This window comes from Cheilinus undulatus, linkage group 11 (assembly GCF_018320785.1).
Source record: "Cheilinus undulatus linkage group 11, ASM1832078v1, whole genome shotgun sequence".
Taxonomy (NCBI): domain Eukaryota; kingdom Metazoa; phylum Chordata; class Actinopteri; order Labriformes; family Labridae; genus Cheilinus; species Cheilinus undulatus.
This window is the reverse complement of record NC_054875.1, coordinates 48224692-48249019: the sequence shown is the minus strand read 5'-3', so window position 1 is coordinate 48249019 and position 24328 is coordinate 48224692. Positions and strand designations below refer to the sequence as shown.

The 24328-nt window shown below is 39.2% G+C and overlaps 1 protein-coding gene and 1 non-coding gene across 2 annotated transcripts in view; both read left to right on the top strand.

The window, feature by feature from the left end:
• The window catches only part of itpr3 (inositol 1,4,5-trisphosphate receptor, type 3), an 86720-nt gene that overhangs the window by 47620 nt on the left and 14772 nt on the right, over positions 1-24328 (top strand). The window contains exons 20-41 of the mRNA XM_041798983.1: positions 1660-1804; positions 1901-2045; positions 4228-4442; positions 4553-4673; positions 4909-4963; positions 5236-5401; positions 8170-8337; positions 11097-11171; positions 16369-16488; positions 16761-16883; positions 16985-17185; positions 17269-17384; positions 18131-18266; positions 18352-18477; positions 18611-18736; positions 19521-19641; positions 20695-20876; positions 20972-21120; positions 21193-21301; positions 21472-21565; positions 21953-22128; positions 24105-24264. Coding sequence (XP_041654917.1) covers positions 1660-1804; positions 1901-2045; positions 4228-4442; positions 4553-4673; positions 4909-4963; positions 5236-5401; positions 8170-8337; positions 11097-11171; positions 16369-16488; positions 16761-16883; positions 16985-17185; positions 17269-17384; positions 18131-18266; positions 18352-18477; positions 18611-18736; positions 19521-19641; positions 20695-20876; positions 20972-21120; positions 21193-21301; positions 21472-21565; positions 21953-22128; positions 24105-24264 — 3029 coding nt within the window. The remainder of the gene's footprint in view (positions 1-1659; positions 1805-1900; positions 2046-4227; positions 4443-4552; positions 4674-4908; positions 4964-5235; positions 5402-8169; positions 8338-11096; positions 11172-16368; positions 16489-16760; positions 16884-16984; positions 17186-17268; positions 17385-18130; positions 18267-18351; positions 18478-18610; positions 18737-19520; positions 19642-20694; positions 20877-20971; positions 21121-21192; positions 21302-21471; positions 21566-21952; positions 22129-24104; positions 24265-24328) is intronic.
• On the top strand, positions 165-237 carry trnan-guu. Its single transcript has one exon. It is a non-coding gene; the product is annotated as a tRNA-Asn (tRNA).

Here is a 24328-nt window from a genome sequence, read left to right as displayed (position 1 = left end):
CTTCAGTGAGCACCATCCTATGACTGAACCTGAACATGGGAGCTCAACATATTGAGGAGTACATATCTAGATGGACATAACAGCCCATGAGGCCATGTTCTCCCAGAATGGTTAAGGTTCCATAATGAGGCTCTTCTTCCCTGCCCAGGACAATGCTTCCTGAAGCCTGGGTAGCTCAGTCGGTAGAGCATCAGACTGTTAATCTGAGGGTCCAGGGTTCAAGTCCCTGTTCAGGCGGAAACATGCTTGGTCAATTGCCAGTAAGAGAACTACTGATCAGCTGTCAATGTGACCCATTGTCAATTGCACCTTTGACAAGCCTCCTGCATGAAAGTTGTGCTTGAAGAATTCCATGTAACTTTTCTGTCAGTTCCCAAGATCGATGCAGTCACTCCCACTCCCTGATTTGTTTGACTGCCATGCACCGTCTCTTGCTTTCTTTCTGAGACAATGGTTCTCAAGTCAGGGAAGCTCAGTTGGTAGAGCAACCAAGTTTCCTGAAAAGTATGAGTTTGAGAGCATTTCCACCTGGACTCTCAGATTAGAAGTCTGATGCTCTACCGACTGAGCTACTCAGGCTTCAGGAAGCATGAACCTGGGAAGGAAAGAAGACCCTCTTTATGGAACCTTAACCATTTTGGGAGAACATGGCCTCATGGACTGTTATGTCCATCTAGACATGTACTCCTCAATATGTTGTCATGTTCAGGTTCAGTCACAGGATGGAGCTTTTTGAAGCCTAGGTAGGTCAGTCTGAGGGTCCAGGGTTCAAGTCCCTGTTCAGGCAGAAAATGCTCTCGTTTGATTAATGTGCAGGGAAATGTGACACTGCTCTCTGGAGATTGTGGCACTTTAGGCGGGGCACTTGTACGACAGTGATGTTTGATGTTGTTGTCCTCTCTCTGAAGCCTGGGTTGCTCAGTCGGTATATCAGACTTTTAATTTGAGGGTCTAGGGTTCAAATCCCTGTTCAGGTGGAGAAAATCTCATTTGGTCATTTTGATCTTGGCAACATTCCTCTGATAAAAGGGTTTTTGTTGGTCAGTAGCAGTGTTAATTACGTTAACTAAAACTGTTCATCGACAGCCTTTTCTTCCATGACAATAACTAGACTAAGACTAACAAAAATAGATCTGTGATGACTAAAACTGACAAAAACTAAGTTTAGTTTTCATCAAGATGACTAAAACTAGACTAAGATGGAATGTAGTTTTCATCGGACATTCAAAATCTGTGATATTTCTCCACTGTGGGTAAATCTGTCAAAAAACAATGCAGCTGTATCTATTCTGCCTCTCAGCTGTAGAAAGCAGGGACCCCAGGTTTGGCAGGGTGCAGAGAGCACACTACCATGATTTGGTACCAGATTTAGGCGAGAGAATAAAAACTTGAACTAAAAGTAAAGACTAAAATGTGAGGACTTTTTATGGACTTAAACTAGACTAAAATGTTTTTGAGTTGTCATCGACTAAAACTACCCAGAAATGACTAAAACTAAAAGACATTTCATCTAAAGAATAAAATTTAAAATAGATGCCAAAATTAACACTGGTCAGTAGCTCATACCACATTGCATTTATTTTCTTTCTTCACTGTTTTTAGTGGGTAAATTTCTCTGTTTTTAATGTAATTAAATTGGCTTGTTTTGTGTCATCATAGCTATGACTCCAACATGGACGACAGCAGAGACAACAAGAAGAACCGCTTCTCCAACACCATGGTGTTCATGGAGGAATATCTCAACAACGTTCTGAATGACGAGCTGCCGTTTCACAACGAAGAGAAGAACAAACTCACCTATGAGGTCAGAGATTGCTCTTTCCTTTATCTCTCTGTTTGCAACTGAATTCTCCTGTCAGTCTTTTAATTTTCACTTCCTTTTCTACTTCTCTGTCTCCAGGTGGTGAGTTTGGCCAGACATTTGATCTACTTTGGTTTCTACAGTTTTTTTGAGCTGCTTAGACTCACCAGAACCCTGCTGGGCATCATCGACTGCAGACCCAATCCTGGATACTCTGGGCTCTTATTCCATGATGATGGATCAGGTAAGATTACTCTCCTAATGACTGCAGATGTGGTCCAGTTTTAGGCTTGTTGCCTTTGATTATTTGTCCGAATTATGTGTGGTGTCAATACAATTACTGTATTTTCCAGCTCACGGTTAAATTAGAGCCTCTCTGATTTAGAATTGTACAGAAAACCTGTTTGAGATCTGTGACCCCAGACTGGGCTGTCTCCAGCAGAATATAATATAATAAGCCTGAATAAGCCAGTGTGAAGGAGCAGACCTGGAATCATCTTTATCTGATGAAACTCACAAGCACTCAGAACCCCCCTCTGCATTTTCACCCTCCAGTCCATTTTCACATTCTCACCTAAAGATGGTTTAATGGAGATGACAGCCTGTGAATGTCTGTAGAGTAAAATCACTGAGGTGAAGTGGTGTGAAAATTCTTTGAAACTTGGAAAAATGAAGGCAGTAACTAGATGACAAATACTCCAAAAGCATCCATATCTCAGAGGGGAAAGTCCTCCAGGACATGCAGTTAAATGTCTTTAATTAGTCATATAGAAGAAGAAAAAGGACATTTTCTATTTGGTTATACAGAGGCCCTTTGGTGACAACTATGTGGAAAAATAATGTGATGGCCATGACGTAGTGAGTCATGAGAACAAGACAATTCTAGCTCCAGATTGTGCACACTCATTTTTTAATGAATGAATGCAGTTAGACTACTTTCATTTCAGTCAGTAGATGGATGCTTTGTTAATCCTGAGGGAAACTCAAGGTATCCAGTAGCATATGAAGTGAGGCATTTTACCACAGTGATTTAGGTTACGATAAATAGATTAGCGCCGTATGCATATGAGGTGAGGCTTTAACCCAGTTTTACTCAACCCTGCCCAAAGAGCCAAATCGTTGAAAAATACCTCTGCAAGAGCCTCAATCTAATTGGTGAAAAAAGGTGAAAATGGTCAAATAGCAGCAAAAATTGATGAAAAGGGGTGGAAATGGGGAGAAAAGGTGGAAAAATAGTCTGAAAGTAGCAAAAATGGGTGAGAAGTTTCAAAAATATGAGTAGTAAATGGCAAAAAATGGTCCAAAAAAGGCATATACAAGGCAGAAAAATGAGTGAAAAGTGAATAAAATGGGCAAAAAGCCGTCAAGAGAGTGGCAAAAATGTGCAAAAAATAGGAAACTAGTGATATTTAATGGCAAAAGGTAGCTTCAATGGTTGAAAGTGGCAAAATGGTGAAAAGTGGCAAAAAATTGGATAAATGTGGTGAAAAATGAAAAAAAAGTGGCTAAAAGAAGTTTCAAAAATAAGCAAAAAAATTGGAAAAAAATGGTAATTAATGGCAAAGGTAGCTTAAATGGGCAAAAAAATGGTGAAAAATGGCTAAAATTGGAAGAAAGTGGCAAAAATGGGCAAAAAGTAGGAAAAACAGTGGCATTTAATGACAAAACGTAACTTAAATGGGTGAAAAGTGGCAAAAATAGTAAAAAAAAAAAGTGCAAAAATTGGGGGAAAACTGGCAAAAAGAAGTTTCAAAAATAAGCAAAAAAAAAAGAAAAAAATGGTAATTAATAGCAAAAGGTAACTTAAATGGGCAAAAAGTGGCAAAAAATGGTGAAAAAGGGGCAAAAATGGGAAAAAAGTGGCCAACAGAAGAGGTGAAAACGGGGAAAAAGGAAACAAGTGGTAATTAATGGCAAAAGGTAGCTTAAATGGGCAAAAAATGGTGAAAAGGGGCAAAAAACTTTCACTTTTTAAAGGTTCTCTGGGGGAATGATATTTAAAATTAAGACATAAAAAAGCCACGCGTTGAGTATCACTGCTTGAACTACTCTTACAGTATTTGAGATACAGTAAAACAGCAGAAAATGTAGGATATTTTTCACTGGGCAGGGCTAAGGTGCTTGTTAAATCAAAGTTCTATTTTTTGTCACTGTGTGATTGTTAAATGGTAATCAGAATTACTCTGTGACTCTCTGGTGATGTGGTCTGGCAATGAAATCTATTACTGCTCAGCTGTTTTTAAGCTACATGTTAAAATAAGTGATATATAGTGAATATAAGTGATCTGAATCATTTCTAATAAATTAAAAGAGTCTGAATGGAATATTGTCGGTAATATTCAGCTTTGTGTCACTGCTGTGTCTGATGTCCTAATTTTGGAAAGTGAATGAATTGAAATCATTTTTATTTTCCTCCCCATTTAAAGGGAAGAACGTGAAGCGCTCCATACATGGGATGGGTCAGATGATGTCCACCATGGTCCTCAACAGGAAGCAGTCCTTGTTTGGAGGTCCAGGAGCCAGAGGCTCAGGGGTGGGGGCGGGGCTTATTCTTGATGGACAGAGAGGCAGTAAAGATAGTATTGACCAAACAGACCTGACAGTGATGGACACCAAGCTGAAGATTCTGGAAATATTACAGGTAAAAACACTCTCACAGGTAAAAAGTGCTTTTTTTAGCTCATCATAAGAGACGTTAAAGGTTTATCCATGAGGCCATTTCAGCTTTAACTCACCTCCTCTCTCACTCAGTTCATCCTGAACGTCCGTCTGGACTACCGTCTGTCCTTCCTGCTGTCCGTGTTTAAGAAGGAGTTTGTGGACGTTTATCCCATGGCTGACGCCGATGCCACCACCAATATGGAGCATGCAGGTACATTAACATGGAGTTTAAGTCCAGCAGAGAGTTTTAAGTAAGCCAACCACCTGGAACAAGATTTTTTCTGATAATGACACGCAAAAGAAAATAAATACAGGACATGATTATGTGAGACTGTGTGCATCCAAACTATTAAGACATTTTTAGGCACATATAGGATACGATACAAATCCATTCACCCTCTGTGATTTCTCTTTTTTTAACCTGTGTGTTTTTTGTCCCTCCTCAGCCACCATCAACCTGCAGCACATTGGAGAGCAGGCAGAGGCCATGTTTGGAGTTGGGTATGTATGTGTGGATTAAGAAGACGGTCTGGGGTGTTTTCTGTGGTATAAATGTTTTAAACAAAGTCTAAGGCCCAATGAACTTAACCTTTGACTTTTGTCCCCCAAAATCTAATAATTTTTCTTCTTGAGTCAGAATGATTTGTGCAAAGTTTGGAGAAAATCTCATCAAGCATTCAAAGATTATGCATCCAGAAGAATGCCTTAAAAATCCAGCGATGCCCATGAGGCTCATGTGCACGATTGGCTTTTTTGTGTCTTTTCGTGCACAGGAAGGGGAACAGTATCCTGGAGGTGGATGATGAAGGCGGTCGTATGTTCCTGCGGGTGCTGATACACCTCACCATGCACGACTATCCTCCGCTGGTGTCTGGAGCGCTGCAGCTTCTCTTTAGACACTTCAGCCAGAGACAGGAAGTGCTGCACACTTTTAAACAGGTAATCACAAAAACAAACAATGACAACAATTACTCACAAATTATTATCAAACTTTGATATACTTTTTCTAATCACTTTCTTGGTTGCGTTTATACAAAACAATTTGGTAGAATCTAAAACATACTGGTTTAAATTTATACCAGTTTTCATTTTAATAATTTTTAGGATTTTTTCTACCAAAACTAGGCTGGCTATGTTTTGGTTTAATTTAGTAAAAATAGTAGGGGTTCGCTGATATTGGTTTGTCAGGGCCAATGCCGATTATTCGTAGTTAAAGAGACCAATGACTGACATTTGGAACTGATATGCTTTTATTATGATGTCCTAAAATTATTTATTTTGGTAAAAGTCAAATCGCATGATCAAAACATGAAGGTAAATAAACAACTCAGCTCTAGCAATAGCAGAATAACAGGAAGTGATTCCATACATTAGCGCCCAAGCTTATCTGTTGACTGGCTAATTCTCATGGGATATCTAGCCAGTCAGATTGTGTTGTATATAGAACATTTTTGTGACTCCTGGATTCCTACACACTTTTAACCCTTGGATCCTACTATGTCCATTTTGAGGACATTCATCATTTTTATCATCATTATTTTGAGTTGATAGTCACATTTTTATAGATTGAGGCATCAAATTTGGCCAAAGTTATTATTTTTCTTCATATTAAAAAAAAAATGTGTTGCCCATAGAACTGATGCCAAATAGCTCCATCCATCCTTGTTTGTCCAAAATCTAGACAATAGACTTCCATTAAAAACACGTTTTTTGACTGTGTGTCTATGGCACCAAAACAACATATAGCAACCTTTTCTATGCAGTCACTCGATCACCAGGGCTCTAAATTTCACCATTCCACAGTGATCCAGCAGATAGTGCCAGCACACCATTTTAACCCCTTCAGCAACGCACATGCAGGATTTCTTCCATGGACTCGGAGTGTTTGAAGCGCTATTTCACCCATTAAACATCATCAGAATTAAATGAAACGATTCGCACCACTAGACATGGATGTCTGAGAGTGGACTACATGTGTAAGGAAAAGTTTGTGTGCTCCTATGTGTGTGCTTGGCCGCGAATCTGCTGCTGTGTTTACAACCAGACATGCCGTAAGTGGAGTGTTTAAAGTCGAAAATGCTACTTTCGAGTTTTGCAGTCTGGGACTAAGAAAGGGGAACATTTGGACAATTTCAACTTTGCCCTCACTTCATAGCAAGTGGATGGACATGCATGAGGATGCACGGGTCCTTTCGATCAATAGGAGAGAATACATCATACCTCAAATATGCAGTAAATTTATATATGTGTATAATGAGTGTAATCACGGTCACATTTTGGTTAGAGGTGGAAATGCGCATATTTGTGATTCATATCCTACATATATCCTCTGATTTTTTATGCCTGTACATAAAATAAACCTAACATGAACAAATGCATTCGCTCGCATAAGATTTGGTAGAGGAGGAGGCTCGAGTAAAGGATTGTAAAACTGGCATGTTTTTTGCTCCAGTAGACTCATCTGTCTAGCATGGACGCTATCTAAGTGAATCCAAGTTATAGGCATAGTGTACAATAACTGGCATAAAAAGGGTGTAACACTGAATTTTTTTACTTATTTGTTTTTTTAGTGGTCAGGGTTGAAGTTGTTGAAGAGATTGAAGAAAGTAAAAAAAAAATGAATGAGTGTTTTATTAACACCTTTCTGAATGTCCGATAATATTTAAGACTTTTTAAGACCTGAACCGAGAAAAATTAACACCACTTTTTGCACAGCCAACGGTCAAAAATGACAGGTCTGATGTCTCTGATTTTGGAAGTGTTTCTGAAATGTAAAATGGTGTAAGGCAAATCTTTTTTTGGTGATAAATACCCAAATTTTATTATTTCTGGCACATGTAACGCCTCTTTTCTATTAGTATTCTTTATGGTGATATTTATCATAATACATCATAGCAGAAGTGCTGGACTGCTTCTAAACAATTTAACTATGAAAAAGCAGAATGAAGCATTTTTGACCAGGGAAGACCTGTTAAAAAAGAGTGAGCTACATGGATTTTTAAGTGGGCAACCTGATAGCCATGATGTCAGAGAACAGGATGTTTTTTTTGTTTTGTTTTGTTTTGTTTTTTTCCTCCCCCCCTACAGTACAGAGTTTATTCATTCACAGTGAGTCTGATAAAATCAGAGAGGAGTCTGGGATCCTCAAACATGAAAATTAGCAAACCAACACTGAATTCCCTGAATCATGGAGAATATTTATGCAACAATTTGTGGACAATGATTTTGTAAAATCATTAAAGGTTGGCTACAAAACTCAAATTGGATTAGGACCTGTCTTAGTCAAAAGTCTAGACCTCTCACTGGTAAAGATCAGACTTTTCATTAATTAAATTAAATTTCAAATGTACAGTTTAGGACATAAGGCTTTTCAAGGATCTGCAGGAACCCTGTTCCACTGTGGAAAGAGAAAATAAAGCCAGAGGGGAAGACACACTTTGCACTGGAACCAAAGAAGTGCACTTTTGATTCAGTTTAATTATTGGTAAAATAAAATGCAGATACTAATAATCTGCAAAATACTAAATATCTGCCCCAATAATCATCCAGGCCTATAGTCAGTGGACTTGTAGCAAATAATACCACTGGAATATACAGAAAAGAACAACCAATGCATCAGTACATAAAATGTCCCTAATCGACTGACCTCAGAGCTGTCAGCTGGACCCTCTTATTTATCAAACAACATGCACGTCTCTCGTCTGCAGGTCCAGCTGCTGATCTCCTCTCAGGATGTGGAGAACTACAAGCTGATCAAGTCTGATCTGGATCGTCTCCGAACGCTGGTGGAGAAATCTGAGCTGTGGGTGGAGAAGAAGAGCTCAAGTGGAGGGGACGGGAAGAAGGACAAAAAGGACAAGAAGGAGAAGGTGGAGGTGAGGAAAATAGTCACCATCATTTTCAGATTTCACTGTCGTAGACATCACGACTGATTCCAACATTAAAAACACGCAACAAGAGCATTCACCCTACTAAAATTCAGGAAGACTGCACAAAAACTGGCAAAGTTAAACCTAACGATGAGTAACTGATACTTAACCAGATATCGGAGTCTATGATACAGAGAACCAGAGTGTGTATAACTTATCTTGTTTTTTAATGAAAAGAGGCTAGAAAAGGAAGCATTATATAACACGGTATCATCAGCGTAAAGGTTTAGTCTAAGACTAGGAAATCTCATATGTTCATGTAGAAAAAAACAATGTTGGTATTCCTTGTCATATTTTCATGAAATGTATTAAAAAAGGAAGCATTATATATTTCAGTATCGTCAGCATAAAGCTTTAGTTTGATAAAGAAGCTGAATTGTTGATTTAGAATAAACCAACATGTGTATTTTTTGTCATGTTTCATAAAAGAAAAGGAAGCATTGTAAAACACCATATCATCAGCGTAAAGCTTTAGTCAAAGACGAGGAAAGCTGATATGTTCATAATTAAAAAACAATGTTGGTATTCCTTGTCATATTTCCTTGAGGTATGTTAGAAGAGAAGGCATTATATATCTCAGTATCGTCAGGGTAAAGCTTTGGTTTGAGAATAAGAAAACTGAGATGAATTTTTATCCCACCTTAAAATTAACTTTTTAATCTTATCTTCACGTCTAGAAGGCTGAGAGAAATTACTGTGAATAGACAACAAAGAACTAACAGAATAACCACTAACAAATTAACGATCTAAAGGTCAAATAAAAAAAGCATTACGGCAGAAAATTTACATATATTAACAGGTACAATGCTACTCATATAACTAACATACTAAACAGAAAAGGAAGTGTTTTTTTTAGCCTTGGCATCCTGGTTTTTGGACTTGCTGTCTGAAGATTGGTGGTGGGATTGCTACGTTCTCGGTGAAACATGGACCTGGTTTCATATTTGGCTTGGGACTTTGGTTGCATGTTGCATCTCCCTTTATGTCTTCATTGTTTCTTTTACTGTGGCATGACGTCAAAATGCTTAAAATGTCTCCATATTTCTATTGAATTATTATCATCCATGCCATGCACACACTTACACTGCATACAAAAACTGTTGAAGGAACAACTGAGCAGTCCAGGGTTCAGTTCAGTTCTCTGTGGGACTTTTTGGCTCTTACAAATCAATACTGAGGTATGTATCTCTTGAAATAAACATTTCTGTGTGCTGTAATCAAAATGTTTCAATACCAATCAAAGGTCTTTTTTATCAGATTTTGGGACATTTTTTCCTGCTTATTTTAGATACTAGAGATGCCCCAAGAGCCCATCATTATCAGACAATTTCCATTGAAAATATGTGATCAAAATTACCACTAGAACAGCCCCCATAGGTAGTTTGCAGATGGCATAGTGTCACAGTGAAAGACTCCAGATAGGGGGTAGGAAGTGATTTCCGCACAGAGAAGCTCTGTCAACATGCTCAAGTTTAGTGCCGTTTATTTCTGTGCCAACCGTGCAAATTAGGGGGGAAAAACGTTCATGTAATATTGGGTCCTGAAATTGGTGACTCCTTCAGGCAAAAAGTTAAAAAGCTAACAGATACAGCAGTAGACATAGATAAAGATAACACAAGAACTTAATACATCTGGAAAGATGGAGTCAGACAACACTCACATATGGACCGTAAACCCTGATCTTACACGTGTCCATCCGGTCTTGCTCGTTGTGATGGGAAATCCATTTCTTTTAGAGATCTGGATCATTTGGCTCCACCCAGTAATCAGAGCTGGTCTTTAAGATCTCAAACAGGCCTTCATTTTAGACCAGTTTGGCTTTTTAGATGTGGATTATTAGTGTACATATGCACCAGCAATCTTTCCCAAATGTCGTTTGTCTTTTGTTGGTAACTTTTATAAAAATGGGTGGAAGCTCTGACCTTGAAAAGCAGATGGATTCACCCGTTTCCATATTTCTCACTGGCAAATCCATTTTGCCAAACTCCCGTCTGAACTGTTTGGGCCTGGTTAGAAAGTGACAGGACCAATCAGTGACAAGGGTCAGTACTTTCAGCCAAAAGTCGAGTAATTACATGTTTACAGTCGCCATGGTTCGCGTTATGCAGTTCTACATAAAGTTTACTCCTTTGGTACGGGTGCAGCTTGTTAGCGGCTACGTCACGTGTTTTGTTGCTCTGATTGGCCTGTAAAGATGTGACAGACAGAACGATCATCCAGTCACCCTCCAAGTTTTTTCAAAGGTTCTGCCCTTTCCCAAACGCTTTGTATGAGGGATTTACCAGATGGATGTGTGAAACAAATACATCTGGTGTGCCAGGTTACGGAAGTTCCACCCAAGGGAAGATTTCGCCACTATGCCTTGTAACTCTGTTTCACAGGGCATCAAGAAGTAGGGGTAAAGGTTAGATTAGGCTCAGCCATAGATGATCAGTGGTGGTATCAGCAGCAAAAACATAAGTGGGGCATCCATAATAAATACCACTAGGTGGTTGGCCATTTGCTTCTGCCTGTAAAGGCCAGTAGGTTGGTTTTTGTAGCATATCTAAATCCTGAACAAAAGTGATATAGGCTACTGACAGTGCGTACGTGTTTGTGCACGTTTGTGTTTTAATGACAGATAGATTTTTTAATTCAAGTGTGTATAAGCTAGAATCATAACCACAGAGAACTGCATATGCCGTCTTACCTTCTACGTCCTCTAGGTGGCATCAGAGGAAGTGACGCCCAAGAAAGAGAAACACGACAAAGGCAACGAGAACTACCAGAAAGTCAAAGAGGTGAGAGCACTGGTCTGTCTGCCTTTAAATCTGTCCTGGGTTTTTATTCTGGTCTCCATTTTCATTGTGGTGTGTCTGAAGCGTACTTTCCAGAAATCAGCTGTCAATGAATCAGTGTTGGAAGGGGTTTGATGTCTCTTTCTGATGATGACTTCCTTTATTGAGGTGCTCCTGTCTTTATTTCTTGAGCGTTCATGGCTTTCATTGCCCTAAATGATTACAACATAGAATCGTCCAAATATCAGAAATATAAATATGGAGGAATGAATTAAAGAACACCTTTCACTTATAAGAAATCCTCTCTGAATTCAGTGGTATTATGGCAAAATGAAATTATTTCTTCTTTTTATGTATATTTCATCACACTTGAATGTTTCAGATCATCAAACTAATTTATATTAGACATAGAAAACCTGCGTAAGTACAAAATGCAGTTTTTAAATGATGATTTTATTCATTAAGGGAAAGATCAATTGAAACCTACCTGGCTATATGGGAATAGTTAGTACCCCCTAAACCTAATAGCTGGTTGTTCCATCCTTGGTGGCAACAACTGAAGCAAGCGTTAATGATAACTGTCAATGAGTCTGGAGGAATTTTGTCCCACTCTTCTTCACAGAATTGTTTAATTCAGCCACATTGGAGGGTTTTCCAGCATGTATGGCCCGTTGAAGGTCATAGCACAGCATCTCAGTCAGATTTAAGTCCAGATTTTGTCCCACAGGTCTTTAGATGCTATTCTGGGTTCTTTTGAGACCTCCTGGATGAGTCGCTGATACAGTCCTTGCATAATTTTGGCAGGCCAGCCGCTCTTGGGAAGGTTCCCTGCTCTTGAACCTTCTTAAACTGGCGAGGAATGAGGGAAACCCTTGTTTTTGCCAGTTCAAGCTATTGCCTACTCTTTGGCATTATTGAGGAAGGATGAACAAAAAATAAAAATGCCTTAGCTAAATTCAGTCTGTTGGTCCTGACTAAAACAATATCAACTTTATCAACCATATAGGCCAATATTTACATCTGATATAGGCCAATATTTACAGCCGATATAGGCCAAGATTTACAGTTGATATAGGTCAAAATGTACAGCTGGTCTAGGCTGATATTTAGAGCTGATATAGGCCAATATTTACAGCCCATATAGGCCAAAAATTACAGCCGATATAGGCCAATATTTACAGCTGATATAGGTAAATATTTACGGCTGATATATGCTAATATCTACATCTGATATGTGCCAATACTTACAGCTGATATAGGCTAATATATACAGCTGATATAGGTGGATATTTACATCTGAAATAGGCTAATATTTACAGCTGATATAGGTAGATTTTTACGGCTGATATATGCCTATATTTACAGCTGATATCGGCCAATATTTACTGCTGATATATGCTGATATTTACAGCTGATATAGGTCATTATTTACAGCTGGTATGGGCTGATATTGACAGCTGATATAGGCCTATATTTACATCTGAAATAGGCTAATATTTACAGCTGATATTGGCCAATTTTTACTACTGATATATGCCGATGTTTGCAGCTGATATGCCAATACTTAAAGCTGATATAGGCCGATATATACATAGCTGATATAGGTGGATATTTACATCTGAAATAGGCTTATAATCACAGGTGAAATCGGCCAATATTTACAGCTGAATTCGGCCGATATTTACCACTGATATAAGCCGATATATACAGCTGATATGAGCTGATATTTAAAGCTGATATAGGCCAATATTTACAGCCCATATAGGCCAATTTTTATGGCTGATGTAGGCCTATATATACAGCTGATATATGCTGATTTTTACAGATGATATAGATCAATATTTACAGCTGATATAGGCCAATATCTAAAGCTGATATAGGTACATATTTACAACTAAAATTGGCCAATATTGACAGCTGATATGGGTCGATATTTACAGCTTATATGGACTGATATTTACAGCTGATATAGGTCAATATTTACAGCTGGTATAGGCCAATATTTACATCTGATATAGGCCAACATTTACAGCTGATATAGGCCAATATTTAAAGCTAATATGGGTATATATTTACAGCTGATATAGGCGGATATATACAGTTGATATCAGCCAATACCTACAGCTGATGTAGGCTGATATTTACAGCTGATATAGGCTGATATTTACAGCTGAATTAGGCTGATATATACAGCTGATATGGGTCGATTTTTACATCTGAAAAAGAACAGATATTTACAGCTAAAATTAACCAATATTTACAGCTGATATAGGCGGATATATACAGCTGATATAGGCTGATATTTGCAGCTGATATAGGCTGATATTTACAGCTGATATAGGCTGATGTTTGCAGCTGATATAGGCTGATATTTACAGCTGATATAGGCTGATATTTACAGCTGATACAGGCTGATAATTAAAGCTGATATAGGCCGATGTTTACAGCTGATATGCCAATACTTACAGCAGATATATGCCGATATATACAGCTGATATAGGCCGATATTTTCAGCTGATATAGGCCGACATATGCAGCTGATATAGGCTGGTATTTACTGCTGATATAGGCTGGTATTTACTGCTGATATAAGGCCAACATTTACAGCTGATATAGGCCAATATTTACAGCTGATATAGGATGAAATATACAGCTGATATGGGTAGTTATTTACATCTGATATAGTCCAATGTTTACAGCTGATATAGGCTGATATTTACAGCTGATATGGGTCACTTTTTAAATAAAAAAAAATGTAGCTGAAATGTAGCTGATATTTACAGCTAAAATCTGCCAATATTAACAGCTGATATAGGCCGATATATACAGCTGCTTTAGGCTCATATTTACAGCTGATTTAGGCCAATATTTACATCTGATATAGGCTGATATTTACAGCTGATATAGGCTGATATTTACAGCTGGTATAGGCTGATATTTACAGCTCATATAGGCCAATACTTACAGCTGATATAGGCTGATATTTAAAGCTGATATAGGCCAATATTTACCGCTGATATCGGCCAATACTTACAGCTGATATAGGCTGATATTTACAGCTGATATAGGCTGATATTTACAGCTGATATGGGTCAATATTTACAGCTGATATAGGCTGATCTTTACAGCTGATATGGGTCAATATTTACAGCAGATATGGGCTGATATTTACAGCTGAACTCAGCTAATATTTACAGCTGATATAGGTGGATATTTACAGCTGAACTCAGCTAATATTTACAGCTGATATAGGTGGATATTTACATCTGATATAGGCTGATATTTACAGCTGATATAGGCCAATATTTACATCTGATATAGGCTGATATTTACAGCTGATATAGGCCAATATTTAAAGCTGATATAGGTATATGTTTACAGCTGATATAGGCCAATATTTACCGCTGATATCGGCCAATATTTACAGCTGATATAGGCTGATATTTACAGCTGATATGGGTCAATATTTACAGCTGATATAGGCTGATCTTTACAGCTGATATGGGTCGATATTTACAGCTGATATAGGCTGATATTTACAGCTGAACTCGGCTAATATTTACAGCTGATATAGGCGGATATTTACATCTGAAACAGGCTGAAATTCACAGCTGATATAGGCTGATTTTTATAGCTGATATGGGTCAATATTTACAGCTGATATAGGCTGATATTCACAGCGGATATAGGCCAATATTGACAGCTGGTCTAGGCCAATATTTACAGCTGATATTGGCCAATTTTTACAGCTGATAGAGGCTGATATTTACAGCTGATATAGGCCAATATTTACAGCTGGTATAGGCTGATATTTACCGCTCATATAGGCCAATACTTACAGCTGATATAGGCTGATATTTAAAGCTGATATAGGCCAATATTTACCGCTGATATCGGCCAATACTTACAGCTGATATAGGCTGATATTTACAGCTGATATGGGTCAATATTTACAGCTGATATAGGCTGATCTTTACAGCTGATATGGGTCAATATTTACAGCAGATATGGGCTGATATTTACAGCTGAACTCAGCTAATATTTACAGCTGATATAGGTGGATATTTACAGCTGAACTCAGCTAATATTTACAGCTGATATAGGTGGATATTTACATCTGATATAGGCTGATATTTACAGCTGATATCGGCCAATACTTACAGCTGATATAGGCTGATATTTACAGCTGATATAGGCCAATATTTAAAGCTGATATAGGTATATGTTTACAGCTGATATAGGCCAATATTTACCGCTGATATCGGCCAATATTTACAGCTGATATAGGCTGATATTTACAGCTGATATGGGTCAATATTTACAGCTGATATAGGCTGATCTTTACAGCTGATATGGGTCGATATTTACAGCTGATATAGGCTGATATTTACAGCTGAACTCGGCTAATATTTACAGCTGATATAGGCGGATATTTACATCTGAAACAGGCTGAAATTCACAGCTGATATAGGCTGATTTTTATAGCTGATATGGGTCAATATTTACAGCTGATATAGGCTGATATTCACAGCGGATATAGGCCAATATTGACAGCTGGTCTAGGCCAATATTTACAGCTGATATTGGCCAATTTTTACAGCTGATAGAGGCTGATATTTACAGCTGATATAGGCCAATACTTACCGATCTTGTGGGCTGATATGTCCGGCTGATATATGCTTATTCTTCCTCTGATATATGCCAATATTTACAGCTGCTGTTGGCCAGTACTAACAGCTTTTATATGCCAATATTTACAGCTGATTTAGGCGGGTTTTACAGCTAATCTAAGCCAATAGGTACAGGTGATATAGGCCAATATTTACAGTTTATGTTGGTTGATGTTTTCATCTAATTTGGGCCAATATTTATCCAGATATATGCCAGTTTACCAGCTAATAAAAGCCAATACGGGGATATGGTGATACAGGTGATACAGGCTAGTATTAACAGCTGATATAGACTGATATTTGTAGATTCTATATAAGCCAGTATTTACAGCTGATATATGTTGGTATTTACAGATTTCTGTATCAAGAGGAGAAGTTTATGCCACCAGAAACAGTAATTACTTATACTGTAGCATCGGTTATTGCTCCAAATCCAGTCAGTTCTCTCCTTGCAGGAGAAGTAGATGCATGTCTGTTAGTAATCCTTCAGCTCTCTCTCTCCCCTGCCTCTCTCCCTCTCTCTTTTGCAGATCCTGGAGAGGTTGAATAAAATGTGTAGCACTGGAGTTTGGAAGAAGCAGCAGAGGTTGCTAAAGAACATGGGAGCTCATAAAGTCATGCTGGACCTGCTGCAGGTGTCCTACGACCAGGTGAGAGGGATTAAAGTAAATGACAAAACACCATGGTTATAATCGATGGGTTGTGGCTGGCTGCTGCTAAGGAAAGAGGATAGACTCCACCTGCCTTACTCCGGCGTTTGTTTCTGTCTAGTGGTTAGATGTCCTGATTGCTGTTGGATTGAGGGGTATGGGGAAGTGCTAGGTCCAAAACTATGATTGCTCTGTTGGTTTACAAATGAAGTTTAACCAAAAACATATTCCTCTGAGTGTGAACCCTCTTCGTTGTCTCTCTCACTCTGCAGCACGATGTGAAGATGCAGGAGATCATTCGCTACACTCATCTGTTCCTGCAGAAGTTCTGCATGGGGAACCAGGAGAACCAGTCTCTGCTGCACAAGAACCTCAACCTCTTCCTTAACCCCGGGGTAACAATGCATTTAAAATGTTATCTAAAGTTTGCAAAATTTTCAAACTTGATAATTTGATTGTATAAATGCTGTACCTGATCAAACTAAAATGTCTGCAGCTGCTGGAGGCAGAGACGGTGCAGCACATCTTCAGTAACAACTACCAGCTCTGCTCCGAGATCTCCGAGAGCGTCCTTGGGCACTTCATCCACTGTCTGGCTACGCACGGCCGCCACGTCCAGTACCTCAACTTCCTCCACACCATCATCAAGGCAGAGGGCAAGTACGTGAAGAAGTGCCAGGACATGATCATGACGGAGGTGAGGATGAGGAGCAGATGACTCATTCTGTTTAGGAATGTTCTGTGAGTTTACGATGATGATTTTCTGTTTTCTTTCTGCAGTTAACAAACGCCGGAGAGGACGTGGTTGTCTTTTACAACGACAAAGCTTCCTTCAACGCCATGCTGGAGCTGATGGCGGAGAGCAGGGAGGGCGTCGGCGAGACCAGCCCGCTCAGGTAATCGCACAACTTCACAGGGTCAGAGATATCACCTGGAAGAAATCTGTAGATGCTTTATTTTAATGGGCCATTCTGCAAATACTCCATCAGAAGAAGTAAAACCTGTAATTGTCAGCGGCTCAAGCTCTTTCATAGCCCTCGGAAAATTAGCTCTTGTTGGTACATCACCCCCATGACCTCGAACATGTGGTGATCAGAGATGATATTGTTAACCACCAGACTTCTTCCCTGTAGTTTCTGTGTTTAAGGCTCCTCTGCTCACTTTGTGAAGTCCAAGCTCCTCTAGCTTGATCGTGAAGCCCATGTTGAATTCACCCTAAACTATAAAAAAGATTTTATATATTTGTTATGAATAAAGGTTGAAAAAAAAAATGTTTAATTGATTTAACTCAAGTAAATATGTTCTTTTCATACTTTTGACGTTCAAAAATCTTGTTTTTTTTTTTTGAGTGTATGAACTTGAAAGAGGCCTCATACTTTGTTTGTCGCCACTTTTAAAGCATTTTAATGAAAAAAAAAAAAACTATGCAACAATAGCATGAATCCATTAAATGTGTTTTTCAGTTTGAAAAATTATTGTTGTTGAGTTAATTCAGATAATTTTTGTTTTTGACTTATAACAAAATGCATTGCCTCATGCAGAGTTTATTGTTTTAAAAATGTGTTCAAATAAAAGTTTTGAGTCATTTCCCTGCAGGAAATAAACAGAATGAAAAAGCTGAATGTCCCGTTCCTCTGTGCAGGTATCACATCTCTCTGGTGGAGCTACTGGCGGCCTGCGCCGAGGGGAAAAACGTTTACACAGAGATCAAATGTACGTCACTGCTGCCGCTGGAGGACGTGGTCCGAGTGGTGACGCACGAGGACTGCATCACTGAGGTACAGATGGCGTGCACAGATATAAACAGACAGAGGTAAACGATTAAAAATAAATAAATAATATCCTTGGATCCGCTTCCTGCAGGTGAAAGTGGCGTACGTGAACTTTGTGAATCACTGCTACGTGGACACCGAGGTGGAGATGAAGGAGATCTACACGTCCAATCACATCTGGAAGCTGTTTGAAGATTTCACCGTGGACATGGCCAGGGTAACCCCTCCCTCCTATCAGAGGCCCAGTTCTTATCACAGAGGCTGATGGAGTCAGGGATCGACCTTAAAGTCTGAGTGGATCCACAGAGACTGCCAGTATTTTCATTGATATTTGTTCACGATGTCTGCAGGTGTGCAACAAACGAGAGAAGCGTCTGTCTGACCCCATCCTGGAGAAATACATCATCAACGTGGTTTTTGACACCATCAACGCCTTCTTCAGCTCGCCATTCTCAGAGAACAGCACGTCTCTTCAGGTCAGGACCACATCGATTTAGAAACCTACCATATGATAGGATATGATATACTTTACTGTTCCTATAGGGGAAATTGTCTGGGACTCCAAGTGCTGCACACATTTTTATTTACAAGAATCAAACACAATCCATATGTGAACAAGGACAGGAACAAAGGAAGATGCAGTAAACTACACATTAGGACTGGGAAATTCATTTAAATTTACATTTAATTGCAAAGTGTCTGACTGCAATTTTCAAATTGCAGAAGCTGCAATATTTCTGTAATCTGAAATTTGTTTCAAAATACCATTTTGAGATGTTATGCTCTACACATCAAACATGCAAACATTCGATTTTTCTTTTTTTTTGCTAGAACGGTTAGCAAAAATCCTACTTTCTTTGATTTTGTATGTGTTTGTTTTTTCAAAATTAGTCAGCCATAGTTTAATCTACCAAATATTGGGTTTGTCATAATATAGAATGGTTTATCGCTTTTTTTTTTTTAGAAATACATTAGATGAAGACCTCAAAAATATTGCAATTAGATAATTTCCCCAAATTGTTCAGCCCAACTGCACATGACTCTAATTGCACAGATCTGCAAGACACAAGATACCTAAGAGACAGATAAAAGACTAGAAAATATGATATAATAATATTTAAGAGCATCATAAAGCTATTGTTCAACCTGAGTTGTGCACTGTGTTGTGCTCACCTGCTGCATACACCAAATGCTCGGTTCATAAGAGACTGTGGTTTGAGTTTGCCACAGACTGGTAAACTGTTCCTGTATGTTCCTCAGACTCACCACACCATCATGACCCAGCTGCTGCAGTCGTCCGTCAGACTCTTGGACTGTCCGTGGCTGCAGCAGCAGCACCGAGGACAAGTGGAGACGTGCATCAGGACGCTCGCCCTGACGGGTAACAAACCAAATTTCATTTACTCAGAGACTTGCAGGCCTGTTAACAAGTGTTTAAAGAGTGGTTGATTTTCCTGATGATCAGATCGACGGTTACCATTTTACTGTTGATCACAGCTGTGTTTTTATCTTGCCTCTTAATGTTGATTTGGTGGAAGGAGGCAAACAGATTTGTACAAAGTGATGTCAATTAAAAAAAACAAGTAAAATAGAATAAGTGAGTGCAAAAATATTCACCCTTCTAGTCAGTATTTAGTAGAGTCACCTTTGGCTGCAGTCACAGCTCTGAGTCTGAGTGGATAGGTCTCAGTCAGGCTGAAACATCAGGGCTCTGGAATTTTACTCCATTCTTCTTTGCTAAACTGCTCAAGCTCTGTCAGGTTGTACAGGGATCAGGACTGAACAGTCCTTTTCATTTGGATTGAGGTCTGGGCTTTGATTCGGCCTCTCCAGAACATTCCTGTGTTGTCTTTAAGCATTTCTGTGTAGCTTTCTCTGTATGCTTCGGCTCATTGTCTTACTACTCACAAGCTGTAGTTCTCTGCCAGACTGGAGAAGACTGTCCTCCAGGATTTTTCTATATTTGCTGCTGAGAAGCATCCCCACAGCATGATGCTGCCGCCACCGTGCTTCACAGTGGGGATGGTGTGCTTGTGGTGATGTCAGTGTTATATGATTCTGCTGAAGCTTGGAACTCCTTCAGAGTAGTCACAGGTGTCTTGGTGGCCTCTCTCACTAGTCTCCTTCTTGCACGCCCACTCAGTTTGTGAGGACAGTCTGATCCAGGCAGATTTACACGACATATTCCTTCATTTCTTCATGATGGATTTAACTGAACTATGGGGGATGTTCAGTCTTGGAGATGTTTTTGTCTCCATCCCCTGACTTATCAGTAGCCTTTCCCTGAGATGCTTGGAGTGTTCTTTTATCTTCGTGGTGTAATGGCAGCCAGGAATACTGATTAACTAGTGGCTGTTTGTCTGCTGTCGCCCCAACGTTAGCTAATTAACTGTCATTTTATTATTCTTCCTGATTTCTCTGTTGATATCTTTAGCTAAGAACCGCTCCATCGCTCTCCCCCTGGACCTGGAGGCTCAGATCAGCTCCATGTTGTCCACGTCGGCTCTGAACTCTCTCTCCCGTTCCAACCCGAACTACAAGTCCTCATCCCGCTCCTCCAGACCCATCGCTCCCAGCAACCCCTGGGACTACAAGAACATCATTGAGAAACTACAGGTACCAACAACTCAAAAGAAAAAGAGCCAGAAAGTCAGATTCTGGCCTCCAGGGTTTTTGTCAGATATTTTTAAATATTTGTGTGATTTCTCTAGGACATCATCAACACTCTGGAGGAGCGTCTGAAGCCGCTGGTGAATGCTGAGCTCTCCGTGTTGGTCGATGTCCTCCATCAGCCTGAGCTGCTGTTTCCAGAAGGAACAGACGCCCGACAACGCTGTGAGGCCGGAGGATTCATCTCTAAGTAGGTGTACAGAGTCAGGAGTCACTCGGACAGTCACTCAGATATCAGAAAGTTAACATGTTTTTGTTTTAGGCTAATCCAGCACACGAAGGCTCTGATGTCCTCAGAGGAGAAGTTGTGTATCAAAGTTTTAAGGACTCTGCAGGAGATGCTGATCAGGACTCTGGACTTTGATGAAAAGGTCAGTGAGGAGACTCTTAAATCCTTGATATTTGTTTTTTTATGATTTGAAAGAAGTCTTAAGAATCAGTCCATCAGTGTTGACATTGTTTATCCTCAATAAACCTTTCCCAATGCTGTTTAAATGAATGATTGTTTTGTGATTGTGGAATTGTTGATTTTGTGTTTCAGGGAATCTCACTGAGGAAGGTTTTGCTGCAGAACTATCTGTTTCCAAACAAGAAGAACAACCAGAAGAACGACCTGGCAGAGCTCAGTGCTGCAGGTACTCTCATATTAAAACTACTGGCCTGTTTTTTCTTTTATTTAGTCACTTCTTGCTCCAAAAAATGAAAACATAGACATCCAGTCAAAGCGTGGTCTCTCTGGAGGTCTCACGATCTCCATTTCTCTCAATAAAAAGCCTTATAAAGGAATAGAGTCCATTTTATATGCTCACAAAGCTAGCTTCTGTAGCAATCATCTTCTAAATGTTTCATAAGATCTTTTATCTAAATGTTTTTCCGTCTTGTGTAATTTTACTGGGATACCAAAGGGACTTTGGCTTTGAAAGGTTGCAGGGCTTTTCCTGGACATACATCAGAATAATTTTTTGTTGTTTAAATCTTCTGTTGATGATTATGTTTGAATTAATGATGTGTTTGTGTGTCAGGCGGGGAGCAGGAGCGAGACTGGGCAGCTGTGGCGGCCGTTCAGTGTCGTCTGGACAGAGAAGGAGGAACGAAGCTGTTCACCGATCTGGTGATGAGCACCAAGAATGACAAGATCTTCCAGGAGAGCATCCAGCTCGCCATCTGTCTGCTGGAGGGAGGAAACACCGAGATACAGGTCTCTTTCTTGCTCTCTAAATCAAAACTGAAACAGAAACTGGTCCAAACAAGAAGTGGATGACGTTGGAGTTATTGTAATATCGTTACTAAACCTCCAGACTAAATGCTACGACAAATCTATGTTTATAGATATTAACTATGGTTAGGTTTTGGGTCTCAACATTGAAGTGTTGTTTTGGTTTATTCCCATTTCCATTGGTCTGGTTTGGTTTAGTACAGTTGATCACAGTAAACCCTGACCCTGCCTTGATGGCTGTCCAGTCTTACTCATTGTGATGGGAAATCCCTCTCTTTTTAGAGATCTGGATCATCTTGCTTGGGTCAGTAATCAGAGATGGTCTTAAGGCTCCTAAACATCTCTTCATTTGGTACCAGTTTGACTTTTTTAATGTGGATTAAATGACAACAAAAATGGAAGAAAGGCAACTGGCTCTTAAACGGGAGCCAGCTCCTGTCATTCTTATGAAAGTACCAGCCTGTAGAACAACACATCAGTACTTGGTCTCATGTGCATATATACAGTACTGTGCAGAACTTTTGGGCGTGTTTGGGCCAAAAACTGAGGCTGATATAAGGCCTGTAATGGCAATAAGATGCGGAGGATTGACACATAATACCCGAGGCATGGGAAAATAATCTGTTGAAAAAATAAAGTCTACACCTTTAGGGCAGATTAGGGCGTGGATGTGGTAAGGAAGCATGGCCTAAAGTACTGTGTGGGTGGGAGGCAGAGTTGCCATGATCTCCTGGTTGGGCTGTGGATGTCCAAAGGGCCTGAAAACCTCCGGTGGTCTATGGGCCTATAACCAGGGGTGAAAAGGTCCGGACAAAAGAAATGCTGTTGCACTTTTGGAGATCTCAATTTTCACCAGCATTCCATCCTCTGCATTTGATGATGTAATAAATTGGCTCCAGAAGATGACGTCATCTTTTAATGTATATAAACATTTCATTCTGGCCTTTGAAGATGATGTCATCCTTTAATGTATATCATCATTTCATTCTGGCCTTTGAAGATGTCATCCTTTAACGTATATAATCATTTCATTCTGGCCTTTGAAGATGATGTCATCCTTTAACGTATATCATCATTTCATTCTGGCCTTTGAAGATGTCATCCTTTAACGTATATAATCATTTCATTCTGGCCTTTGAAGATGATGTCATCCTTTAACGTATATAAACATTTCATTCTGGCCTTTGAAGATGATGTCATCCTTTAACGTATATCATCATTTCATTCTGGCCTTTGAAGATGTCATCCTTTAACGTATATCATCATTTCATTCTGTCCTTTGAAGATGATGTCATCCTTTAGCGTATATCATCATTTCATTCTGGCCTTTGAAGATGATGTCATCCTTTAACGTATATCATCATTTCATTCTGGCCTTTGAAGATGATGTCATCCTTTAGCGTATATCATCATTTCATTCTGGCCTTTGAAGATGATGTCATCCTTTAACGTATATCATCATTTCATTCTGGCCTTTGAAGATGTCATCCTTTAGCGTATATCATCATTTCATTCTGGCCTTTGACGATGATGTCATCCTTTAGCGTATATAAACATTTCATATTGGCCTTTGAAGATGATGTCATCCTTTAATGTATATCATCATTTCATTCTGGCCTTTGAAGATGATGTCATCCTTTAATGTATATCATCATTTCATTCTGGCCTTTGAAGATGATATCATTCTTTAACGTATATAAACATTTCATTTCCTTTAAAGATGACGTACTTCTTTAATTTCAAACTAACCAGTACTGAACAAGCTTTAACTGAATAGACTTGGTCCCGGATTTTTTTTCAGAGTGAAAGAACTACACATCCCATAGTCCATTAGGATTCCTTTTATTCAGATATTTAAAATATTTAGAATCTTTGTTATTAAATTAACTTGTATTTTCTCTTTGAAAAAAAAAAGTTAAAGACAGTTAGCTGATGATTAAACGTCGTCTTTTCTGCAGAACTCGTTCTACAAACTGATGATGGGTGACAACAAGTCTGAGAAGTTCTTCAAAGTTCTTCACGACAGAATGAAAGAAGCTCAGACCGACATTAAAGCTACCGTGTCAGTTAACGTAGGGGAGGTGACGCAGAAAGCCAATGAGAAGGAGTTGGAAGCAGGTAAGGAAATACCAAGTCTCCTTGGTTCCTAAAGCTTTCTAAAGATGAGAACTTCGAATAATGA